General features: G+C 37.9%; 1 protein-coding gene across 5 annotated transcripts; it reads left to right on the forward strand.

Moving 5' to 3' along the window:
• The first annotated feature begins 1,577 nt into the window (after positions 1-1,577).
• LOC129889232 (ATP-dependent zinc metalloprotease FTSH 4, mitochondrial-like) lies at positions 1,578-9,507 on the forward strand. Of its 5 annotated transcripts, none has more exons than XM_055964447.1 (8): positions 1,578-1,701; positions 2,093-2,180; positions 3,804-4,067; positions 4,219-4,464; positions 4,551-4,684; positions 5,694-5,738; positions 7,140-7,616; positions 8,224-9,507. In XM_055964447.1, exons 1-8 carry the CDS (start codon positions 1,675-1,677, stop codon positions 9,145-9,147), a joined length of 2,205 nt encoding a protein of 734 aa, XP_055820422.1. In that variant the 5' UTR covers positions 1,578-1,674; the 3' UTR covers positions 9,148-9,507. The 5 variants fall into 5 exon arrangements, with proteins under 5 accessions (XP_055820422.1, XP_055820423.1, XP_055820424.1 ...); XM_055964448.1 differs by having other exon boundaries at positions 4,560-4,684; XM_055964451.1 differs by lacking the exon at positions 1,578-1,701 and adding an exon at positions 1,719-1,786.
• The last annotated feature ends 3,222 nt before the right edge of the window (positions 9,508-12,729 follow it).

Genomic DNA, 12,729 nt, shown 5'->3' on the forward strand with positions numbered 1-12,729 from the left:
TACATAACAATCCCTAGTCACTGTTCTACGGGAGGAAACTCGAAATAAAGGTTGAGTTTTTTTCATAAGCTTCTTAAAACCTTTCTTTTCAACAAAATGAAAAGGAAGCTCATCAAGGATTAACATCTCAACTAAAGCCCTCCGAGATGCCTCTTGATCAAAAGTCAAAATTGCCCCATCACGCATTTCACCTTCTAATGGAAAGTTTAAATTTGATTGTTTGTACTTGGAATTGAAAGTGTTAGCCTTATTTGGAATTTTAGGACAAGTTTTCAAATGTTTATTCAGTCCACTTGTTTCATTTTTAGTTGAATCAGGTAAGAGAACTTTACCACAATACTTGCACTTTGCTTTTTGAATTCCATCTTCTACGAGCTTATCATAATGCGGCCAAGAAGCAGATCTTGATTCTATAGCTTTCCTCTTCACAGTCACTGAATGTTGTTCAACTTCCGGTGTTGAATCAAGAGACTTAGTAAGAACCAGAGGTGCGGCATTAGTTGTTCGACTTGTTTCATCTTCCATCTAAACATAGAAGAGATTACAAATATTATAAATACATAAATTAACAATCATTCGAAACAGAAAATAAAAAGCAATAAATCAGATTATGGCATATAGATCAAACTTTTAACAAAATGAATTAATAACATTTCTTATATTTTAATTTACTTGACACATTTAAATTTTGATTGTAATTTTAGATATAGAATATTGGGGTTTTTTGAACAGAACATCAAAATCAAAAGGGAAAGTATATAAACAGAACATCAAAATCAATAACAATTAGTCCTCATAGCTCAGCTGTACACTTTTTCCTTGTATTATATACTTTCCCCTTTCAACTTAAAAACAAGAAGCAGTATATTCAAAATCTTGGAATAGTGATGGAGGTGAATGTTGCAATTCACAAGTTAACTCCAAAATGCTGTTTCTACTCTTCCCAGAAAGCTTGCTGTTGATAAACTACTCAAAGACATCAATCAACATGAATCTCTTACCTGGAACTTCTGTTTCACTAACCCCGTACAAATCTTTCCAAAAGATTTGGTATTTGATGGAGAACGGGAAGCTGATGGTGGCGTGAAGGACTAAAGGCGGCATGAAGTTGAATGGCAAAGGCGGCGTGAAGCTGAAGGCCTGAAGGCGGCGTGATTCGTGAAGACTGAAGAGTGAAGACTGAGGTCTGAGGCGCAGAGACGGTGAAGTGTGAAGTGAAGAGTGAATTCAGTGAGGAGTAAAGATTAGGGTTGGGCAGTATAAAGAATTAGAGATAAATATATAATATTTGATACTGAAATGAAATGGATATAGTTAAATTATAGGAATGGCCCAACAAAAATAATTATAGGAGGCCCAATTGCCAAATGCCAATAGCCCAATAGAAATAAATTCGATATTCGGGAAATACCGAATACCGAACGGGAAAATTATAAAATATCGAAATCGAAATACCGAAATTTAAAATTTCAATATCGAATACCGAACCAAAATACCGAATACCGAATACCGAAATACCGAAATAATCGATTCGATTCGATAATTCAGTTTTCGGTAATTTATGCCCAGGCCAGGTAGAAGCATCAAGAAACGAGATAGAGAAGAGGAGGAATAAGTTTTTGAGGGAAAAGTGAAAAGGGGTTCAAGAAAAGATCAATCTTTCTTGCTTTAGAGATGGCTCTATTGCGCCTTCTCACACAGGTCACTTCTTTCACTCTTATTAGATCTTTCTTTCATTTATTTTCTGTGATTTTTGTTGGGTTTACTCATAATTGGAGATTTCTTGGTGTGTACGGTTATAAAAACCCTAATACTGTCTGTTTCCAAGATTAGAGATTTTTTCCCTTTCCCTTGTTGAAAAAATCGGCCTTTTCTGAGTATTTGGCCACTATGTGTATAATTAGCTTATTATGTAGCCTTACAAAGTCCATATTGCACCTTTACTAGTTGGTTTAATCTCAGTGTTCCATGTTCTATGTAATAAAGAAAAAACGAAAGAAATCTTGAACTGTAAAAATATTTGTTTAGTCTTCTTCTTGGTATGATGGTTTTTCTACTTGCTCTCCTCTTGATTTTTACTTTTATTATACAGGTTGAAAGGCAGCAACCTCAATTGAAGCAACTAAGCAATTTTCTCAATAGAACCTATCTTACGTCTGGAAAGGGGATAGGAGGCGGAGGTATGCTCTAAAGATTTTGTACTCATGAAGTGGAGGCGTGTTTCCTTCTATTTCCATTCTTGTAGAGATAATAGTATTTGATGGTTGACAAATATAAAAAAAAAATTGAATGGTTGGCTTCATGGAATTATTGCTACTTAATTTTTTCACGTAGATGTTTCTGGTATCAACAAAGAGTCGAGCCTCTATATTATTTAAACTGAACTATGGTCATACCTACAATGTCTAGAACACCATAGATCCATACACTGATAAATGTTCTCTACAGTACACCATACTAGATTGGGTTCTACTAGCGAGGCAAAAGCAATCAAGAAAAGGGTTTTGGCTTTTATATTCAGAGTTGGTATAATTCTTAAACCAATACCAAAGTGAACAAAAAATGTACCCAAATAAGAGTCTTCAAGGCAAGCCTCGAGGATAGCAGATTTAGTATTAAGTTGCAGCACACAATGTACTATAGTAGAATGTGATTAGTGAGCAACTTTAATAATGAAGACATAGTTGACAATGTTGGTAGGTAGAAGACTGGCATAGGATCCTGATGTGGCTAACATACTTATGAAAGGGATATAATTCTCTTATTGACGTGGCCTAGTGGTCAATCAGTCAATGAAGTGGGTGTGAGAACCATGAGGTCTCATGCTCAAATCCCAGCAGAGACTAAAAACACTAGGTGATATTTTTCCATTTGTCCTAGCTTTAGTGGATAGAGTTACATGGTACCTGTTGTTGGTGGGAGGTGGTAGATATTTTGTGGAATTAGTCGAGGCGCGTGCAAGCTGGCCCCGACACCATGGCTATCATAAAAAAGTTTTTACCTTATATCAACCTGCGCAAACTGCATTCACTTAAAGATTTCTAGCAGCTCATACTTATTTTAGAAGTAATAATTGGTACCTCGCAGTAATTGAGAAGTGAGAATTCTGATGAAATCTCTCTACATTGTCGGTCTCTTTAGTTGCATGCTGCTGAGAAGAATTTTGATTTTGTACTTGAAATCTAGTTATGATGTCAAAATTTTGTCCATTTTCTGATAAGTAGGCTTCATAGTGTTGACGTTGTTTAGATTTGACTTCATATGATCCTTTGTTGTGCTTACAAGAGAAAGTTGAAAAGCAATTTATGAATAATGTGCTTTATGAACTATGCATCTTCTTGATGCCCTTTTGTGAATGAAATACCTTACTTTATCCAAAAAAAGTGCTTTATGAAGGTGAAACTAGCAATCTCTTGAGTTCTGTACAATCACCTTTTTTCTATACTTCTAAGTCTTTTGAGCCTTTGAATGAATGAAGAACTCGTCACCTAACATGTTAGCCTCTGCATCTTTTGGTAAATTGCAGACAAATAGCTGACATTTAGACCTTCTGACAGTTTGTTGAATGAGTAAAATGCACATTGAATGCTGCAAGTTAAAAGTTTTAAGTCCTAAAGAAGTTTCTGGCTTCTTCTGGTTTAATCATTTTTGTGTCACCTTTCTGAATGTTTGCGTTGACTTTTTGTTGCATTTAATAGTAGGAGATGTACAGTTATGTGATAAATTCTCTTTCTAAATTATTATTACCTTACTGACATCTTGGCAGAGCATGTTGTAATCCTCTAGTGTGTTCCTTTGTGCAGTACATGGAGCTGGAAGAACCAAGGGAAGGTTTCGGTCAAGTTATGTGGGCAGCCTAGCCCGGCGGGTACGTGAAATGGAAGAAGCTACTGATGCAGCTTATCTGAGAGAGCTATATCATAAGAATGATCCAGAGGCAGTCATAAGATTGTTTGAAGGTCAACCTTCACTTCATTCTAATCCAGCAGCACTCTCAGAGTATGTTAAGGCACTGGTTAAGGTTGATAGATTAGATGAAAGTGAGCTGCTTCGGACATTGCAGAGAGGTGAGACCTAATAAGAGAGTCTATCTCTCGTTAGCTTGGACTGTTGATTTGGCTTGGTGTTGAGGATTAGTTATTTTACATTCTGGATTTTGGGGCGTCTGATAAGTTGATAGGAGATATACTTATCAGTGTCTGATTAGTGGTCTTTCAGGGATTAGCGGTACTGCTAGCTCTCATGCAGAAGAAGCAAATATAGGAGCTCTTTCAGCTTTTAGGAATGTTGGCAAAGCTACGAAGGATGGTGCTCTTGGTACTCCTAATGCTCCCATACATATGGTTGCTGTTGAAGGGGGTCATTTCAAAGAACAGTTGTGGCGTACTTTCCGCGCTCTTGGAATGGCCTTTCTCTTGATTTCAGGTGTTGGTGCACTCATTGAAGATAGAGGAATCAGCAAAGGTATCAAAGCGCTGTAGTTTTTTCTTGGTCTTTGTTCAGGTGATATGATTTTTCTATAAAAATTCTCTTCTTGTTAATGATGTTAGCTGCCTCAGGACTTGGTCTCAATGAGGAAGTGCAGCCGACCATGGAAACCAATACAAGATTTGCTGACGTTAAGGGTGTTGATGAGGCGAAAGGGGAATTGGAAGAAATTGTTCACTATCTCCGAGACCCTAAGGTGAGTTAGTACGGGAGGTTTATTCAGTAACCACCAGAGAAATATATTCTCCATTCAGCGTCAAAATTAAATACGAAATTTTATCATTTGTGTTGATGTCCATGTGTGTCGGTAAAAGTAATGCTGGAAGGCCTGATATTGCTCTTGACATTACAGCTGAGATTGGAAATGCAGGACTCAAGTATATCCCTTTTGACTGTTTCATCTGCACCTCTTTTAATTTGATCTGCCCCTTCCCACCAAAAGTTTAATGAAGATGGAAATGACCTGAGAACCTGACAAGGATATATGTAACCTGAGAACATCAATGATCTTTTGTTAGTTATATGTACTAACTCTACATTTTTCCTTTTTCTTGAAGAACATGCAAATTGGCAGCAAGCACTCCTCCCCTCATTGTGTGGAAAAGCTTCTAAAAGTCTATCATTTGTTAATCATATCCCGCTATGTTAGGTATTTGGGGGGGGGGGGGGCGGAGAGGCAGGATAGAAGAACTGACAAAACGATTGTAAGGGTTATTTACCTTGAGTTAATAGGTAGCTTCTCATCATTCAATTCCTCAATTGATTTCCACATGGTTGTAATACTAAAAATTTCAGTTAACTGAAAAATGAACCCTAAATCCCCCCCCCCCCCCCCCCTTTTTTTTTTAGAATGGTAAATTTAATGTATAAACAGGTATACTACACAAGCAGTGTAGTCCCCAAAAGTAAAATAGAATACTACTAAACTCCCTATCTGTATGGTTTCTTGCATACTGTCTAGAACATCAAAAATTATATTCAGCTTCCACTAAATATTCTTGTTTGCACCAAAATAATGAAGGGGCTAAGCAGTTTATCTTCAACTTCTGAATACTGCAGTGTTTGTCTTCAAAACATCTCTGATTCCTTTTTTTCCAAACAGTCCACCAAATGCATGCTGGGACAATGTTTCATCTCTTTTTCTGAATAGTTAAATGCCCATCTCTGCTCCAACTATTTAGCTCATCCAATATATCTCCTGACAGGTCACGGGTTCAAGCCTTGGAAACAGCCTCTGGCAGAAATACAAGGTAAGGCTGCGTACAATAGACCCTTGTGGTCGGGCCCTTCTCCGGACCCTGCGCATAGCGGGAGCTTTAATGCACCGGGCTGCCCAATATACCTCCTGGCATTACCCACCTCATTTCCCCTAGGTTGATAAATTTTTTGCATATCTGATCTGTCCACTCACAATGTAAAAAAAGAGGGGTGATTGTCTCTGCCTGTTCTCCATAGGTAAAATCTGGAGCATAATTGGTACCACCTTTTTATCATATATCATATTTCTGGTGTGAGCCAAAATGACTCCCAAATCTGATTAACGCCCGGATATTATTTCGTGTCGTTCCATGTACTCTTTTGACTGGCCTATTACTATTGATTCAATGATCCATATAGGTTGTGGTGGACGAGAATTAATTATTCTTTTTCCTATTGACATGAAAAACATATAAGGAAATGGTTCCACGTGTTCTAATTCATTAGTTGAGAGCATTATCAAAGTGTTTCAAAGGTGGGATTTTCTTGATGTAGGTTTGTCTCTGGCCTTTTGATCAACTTTTAAGTTAAATGAAGCAAAAATGCCAGGTGAATTCCCATCTGTCTAAGCTTTGGGGACAGAGTTAATTCATACTTGTATTGCTGGGAGGTGCTCTCAAGTACCCAATGGATTAGTCGAGGTGCATGCAAGCTAGAGAGGACCATTGTTGTAGAACAATAGTTATAGCTGAGTGTAGGTTGGCGGCATTCACTTAATTTTTTTGGTAAGTTGGTAGCTTTCAGTTAATTAGGAGAAGTATTTGATACTATCTGCTCAGGAGCTGAACAAGTTGGGTCTGCCACATAGTGGAGCTACATGAGGACTTGGGTGAAAGTCAAATTAATTGGTTAGTTTGGCAGTCTGTATTATATTTTTATAATTTTTTTTTATCCAATACCAAAAACAAGTATGACCAATTATACTGATTGAGACCTACCTAATTCAAATCAGAACACCATCATGATCATATTTCTGCTGGTAAATTCCTGTATTTTTATTTTCATTTATTTATTAGTCTGAGTGACGATACCCCTAGGGTGTAAAAGAGGAGATAAACTAGTATAAGAATGCTTTCCAATCTCTCCAGTTCACTTTTTGTCAACTTTTCTGAAAGGGAAGTTGGCGACAATTTTGATTTTTGACTCACACTAACGTTGCGACATACGAAGGTTTTTGTGCTGTTGGCCAATATATGAGTTTCTACTTTGGTTGGTAATTGCATTATGACTTAATTGTGTCAATATCTTTTTAAATCTTATATGTTTCTCTTAATTTTCCATTGTGGTTGTTTACCATTGACCTTTTTGCTCAGTCTTGATGGGAGTTTTTCTGATGATTTGTTTTAATACTGTGAGGTAGATGTTTTTACAGTTTCTTATTTTGACATTTGCAGCGATTCACTCGTCTTGGTGGCAAACTCCCAAAGGGTGTGTTACTTGTTGGCCCCCCTGGAACCGGTAAGACCATGTTGGCAAGAGCTATAGCAGGAGAAGCTGGGGTTCCCTTTTTCTCATGCAGTGGTAGTGAGTTTGAAGAAATGTTTGTGGGTGTTGGAGCCCGAAGAGTAAGAGACCTTTTTGCAGCTGCTAAGAAACGATCACCCTGTATTATATTCATTGATGAAATTGATGCTATTGGAGGAAGCCGTAATCCAAAGGACCAGCAATATATGAGGATGACTTTGAATCAGTTGCTTGTTGAGCTGGACGGCTTCAAACAGAATGATGGAATCATTGTGATTGCGGCCACTAACTTCCCAGAGTCATTGGATAAGGCACTGGTGAGACCTGGACGGTTCGATCGCAACATTGTTGTCCCAAATCCTGACGTTGAAGGTCGGAAGCAGATCCTGGAATCTCACATGTCAAAGGTATTGTTTCTGAATTATGGGGCATCTCTATAGATCCTGCAGTTTCTAGGTCATTGCTCTCATGAACTATTTTTGTAGTGATACACAGCTATTCTTATGCTTTCTAATAGCTGACAGATTTTCCTTATGGCTATCTCTTTTAACATTTTAAGGAGAAATTTTGTTATGCGTGTACACATTGTCCTGCTTCCTTTTTTCTTTGGGTGAATCTAGTTTCATTGACCTATACTGTGAATCGATTGAAGTATTTGTAGACAAGATGCCTTTGGAATTAGTCTGACCCCGGTACAATTGAAGTTGCCTACTCGTGATGGTTCATTGTACGTATCTTCCCTTGTGGCATTTTTTATCCATCACATTTTACTTGGACATCGTTGGTTAGTAGCAGCACCTGTTAATTTATGTGGGTTTGATCATATAAGAACTTTGTTACCATGTCAAACTGGAGTTGTTAAACTCAAAACATTCCTTTGTTTCCACCTCACATGGTTCATTTTGACCATCTTTCTCCGCTGGATTGCTAACTGCAGATGCAACTGCAATTTTCAAGTGTTTTACTTGGGCATTCTTTCTAATCTTTCTATCAAAAACGTTTCCTATCTGGCAGGTTGTGAAGGCAGATGATGTCGACCTTATGATCATTGCTAGGGGGACTCCTGGGTTTTCTGGGGCTGACCTTGCCAATTTGGTTAACATTGCTGCTGTGAAGGCTGCAATGGAGGGTGCCAAAGCTGTATGCTTGGCTGATCTAGAGTATGCTAAGGACAAGATTATGATGGGAAGTGAGCGCAAATCAGCTTTCATATCCAAAGAGACAAGAAAGCTTACAGCCTACCATGAAGGTGGCCATGCTCTTGTGGCTATTCATACTGATGGGGCTCTTCCAGTGCACAAGGCAACCATCGTTCCACGTGGAATGGCTCTGGGTATGGTTGCTCAATTGCCAGAGAAGGATGAGACTAGTATGTCCCGTAAGCAGATGCTTGCTCGGCTTGATGTTTTCATGGGTGGACGAGTTGCTGAAGAGCTCATTTTTGGAGAAAGTGAAGTAACTTCTGGTCCTTCTAGCGATCTCAAGCAAGCAACTAATCTAGCCAGGGCCATGGTTACAAAGTTTGGTATGAGCAAAGAAGTGGGGCTTGTCACCCACAACTACAATGATAATGGGAAGAGTATGAGCACTGAAACGAGGCTTCTCATTGAGAAGGAAGTACGAGAATTACTTGAAAGGGCTTACAACAATGCGAAAATGATTCTCACCACCCACATCAAAGAGCTTCATGCTCTTGCCAATGCATTGCTTGAGCAGGAAACGATGACTGGAAACCAGATTAAGGCTCTGCTTACCCAGGTCAATTCTGAACAAACACAGCAAAAGCAACCTCAATTAGTCACAGAGGAGAGCCCATCACAGTCCAATCCATCTCCTCCATCAAATCCGGCTGCTGCTGCAGCAGCAGCTGCCGCGGCCGCTGCAGCTGCTGCCACTGCCGCAGCCAAAACTAAAGGCATTGCTCCTGTAGGATCTTAGCATGGTAACTTGTTGCTAGTTTTTATCAATCCATGTGCATATAGTGGATCATTCTCATGCAAGCTTTCCACCCTTTCATTGCTATCAAGAAGGTGATTAGTGTATGGAGGTGAGTTTAGAGGTCAACGGAAATAGCAACAGATAAATGGCATATCAATGTTGTCAAGTGTGTCATTTTTAGTTGTCCTATGACCTCTTTCTTCTGGTGTTATAAAGCCACTTAGCTGACCTTACATATTTTAGTTTAATTATATGCAGACTCATTGCCAATTTGAGTTGGATATTTTTCAAGAGTATCGTAAAATTAGGAGTGTCAGAAACTTTATAACTTTCCAATAATGCAATTACTGGTTACCAACATTTTCTGTCTTCTAGAAGCTGTTTAGGAGTTAAGGTGACATTCGGATAGTAGTTTTTTAGTGCAGTATTTTTTTTATCACATAATTTTCATTGAGGGATCATGTTTTTTTCCCTATAATGTGGTTTTGTCAACAGGTTTTAATTATGTTTCATCTTTAGAAAAACTGATGTGTGGTATAAGTTTTATATAGTTCTAAATTTCTAGAGATTGTTTTTCTAAGAAACCAAAGTTTACATCTGCACCAAAATAAGATGCTTTGATAACTCAACTTTTTCAGAGTTTATATAAACTGCACTTTGGTTTATAAGAACATTTGCAAAATTAATTCTCAATGCAATACTAACAATTTGCATTGTAAATTAATTGGGTCTCACCTTTTCTTTGTAATATTTTCATGCCCCAAAAGCTTTATTTTGTCTTTTCGGTTACTATCTTTTTGTTCTTCCTATTTTAATACACAGGGAAAAAGAGTTGGTACGTAGAGAAATAGCATTTTTCCAACGCAATGGTCATTCGAGAGCAATTTAATTGTTTTACCTCAAAATTTCACTTGCCGTTGCTCTTTTTAAACTCTTGTATGCTTTGATATTTTTGGTGCTACTATAATTATTATAATGAGAATAAGCAAAAGTTTCTTGATCATTTATATATTTCAACTTAAAAATTGAACTACATAAAGAAAGATCTTCGTTGTGAAGTTTATTTATTTGATTAAAAAAAAACACACTAAATAGACCGTCGACGTTATCAAATTCTCTTTTGAATAATAATCTATAAATTATAATTTTCTGCACTAAAATGAAAAGAGTTTATGGAATTTAAACTTTTTAATGATATGACCCCGAAGACTGCATCGTTTAGCTGGAGCTTTTATGATTTGAGTTTAGAGATTGTATTGTTTGAGTTTGAGTTCGGAGACTGCATCATGTAAACTGGGTGGTACTAACGCATTTATGTTCGAGGACTTGTTAGTAACTAAGATGGATCAGAGAAAAAATGCATGACATTAATTTCATTTATAAAAAGGGGGCAAAACGGCTCTTAGCAATACATGAAATGGGGCAATAATTATTGAACACCATTTGATTGATCCCAGACTGTTGGGTCAGTCAAGTGTTTGGGCCCGCAAGGCAGTTATTGGCTGCCTAACTGCTTCCATGATTCTCCTTACTGTCAATCCTAGCACGCTCGTAACTATATTTTTTGATTCGTCAATTGTGACACTGGTGTGTCATTTTGTTGAGGCACTCCTGATCCCGTGCACTTTTGTTTCTATTGTTACCAACTTAGCTTTTGGAGGAGTCCCGAGGATTACGGCTTAACTATTCCTCGACCATCATGCCCTTGTAATCAATTGTTGTCTTTGTCTATTGATAGTTGTAGCCAAGTGATATTATTGAGGCTACCACTAGTAAAAACTATCGGTATTTGAAATCACTACGATGAACAACAAATATGCCTCATCATAGCGAGGTGTCGTCCCAATATGCATCCTTCATCTCTTTCGATTACGTTGTCTAGTTTAACTCTTCAATATTTGACCTCAGTGTTTCTAACTATGAACAATTGTTATCCCATAATTTCGGACAACTAAGCATTTACTTTATCTAAAGTTTGATCCTTCTCTTAATTTCCTAGTGACCCGGCAAGGACCTTCGTGACTTGACATCAGACCTTAGGGACAATGTCTTTCAAACTTAGTCTCCATATTTGAGTAACTCAATGAAAAGGTTTGGAGGGACGATGCACCATTTGTGGGTTATAGAGTTGGTTCTAGTTAACCTTTGCTTTGATAGTGCGCATTTGCAAGAGTCAACATCGTTGTTTGTGGGTAGAGTGTGGTTAAACAAGGTACATGCCACATTTGTACTTTGCTTACGTAACATTCAACTTCTCTAGTTGGTGATGCCTAGGAGGCTTTCAACATTCATCGTACGGGAACTAGTTTCCTCCCACCTTTAATTGCTACCAACACATTACCTTTGGTCCTTAAGTGGAGAGTGATGTGCTGGAATTTTACAACACTTTCGACGCTTAAAACATAGAAACTTTGTGCTTTCTTAAGTATGTTTATATAGATATGATGTGTTTGGGTTTGTACAGGTAAACACATGTCAAAAACAAGAGTGGAATTTGATGAGAAATTAGCCAAGTAACCCTTAGTATGGACTGCAGTTTCACTATAAGAGTCGTACTAAGGGTCGTGGTAAAGATCAGAGGGTCAATATATGTGAGATCAGATTGTACGAGCCAACATACAAGTCGTACCATCAAGATACGAGTCGTACTGAACATTCCATGGTTGTAATGTTGCGTTTCACGAGAAGCTATTTTTGTGTGTGAAATGATCATTTTGCCCTTTTCCTTAGCATTATCATGCTTGTTATGTGTTGTAGCATAGTAGGCCCGATTCTTGATGCGATCGTGTGAGAGTTTAGTTGTTTTGAGTCTGTTGAGTTGAGTTATATTGAAATAGTTGGCTTTGGTCAATATTTCGTGATTTTAGTGTCGGATGGTGATTCTATCAGTTCCATTGAGTATGGTGCATCAAGTTTTGTCTCCTAGGGTGGTTGGTTAGAGTCCTAAGACCTTAGGTTGTGATTTTGGTGTTTAGGCGAAAAGATGAGTTTTGGCCTAAAAGGGTTCCGAGGGGGTATTTCTGTCTTAATGATTTGTTTTGGAAATCCGTTGACTCCATTGAATCTAGAATGTCGATTTTAGTGAGGTACCATATCCATTTTATTTTTGTTGGGTCCCGAACGAATTCTGAGGGTCTGTTCAAAAACTTTTTGAGCATAAAAATCAACATTTTATGCTGCTGGTTCAAGGGGACCACAGTCAACACACGGTCAAGGCGCGGTCAAGCCGCGATCGCAGTCAAAGGCGCATTCGTGGGCCCTTTTTTCTTAAACAACTCATATTTCGAGATTTCATCCCATTTCACTAATTTTCACCATTTTAATCATATTTAGAGTTCTGGAGGGATATTTTGGGAGAGAATTCTTGCGTAATATTGTGCGGATAAGTTCCTACCTCAATTCTAAATCATTTCTTACCAACTCTATTTCTAAATTCTTCAAATATAATATTTTGAAAGAGGATTTTGGGCCTTTTCCCCAAAATTGAAAATTTAGTATTGCTTTTGTTTGAGACTCAATTCTTACTCGATTTTGGTTGCGTTATCACCGACAATCACTTGAGGATTATGAATTTCTAATAAA

This window comes from Solanum dulcamara, chromosome 5 (genome assembly GCF_947179165.1).
Source record: "Solanum dulcamara chromosome 5, daSolDulc1.2, whole genome shotgun sequence".
Lineage (NCBI taxonomy): Eukaryota > Viridiplantae > Streptophyta > Magnoliopsida > Solanales > Solanaceae > Solanum > Solanum dulcamara.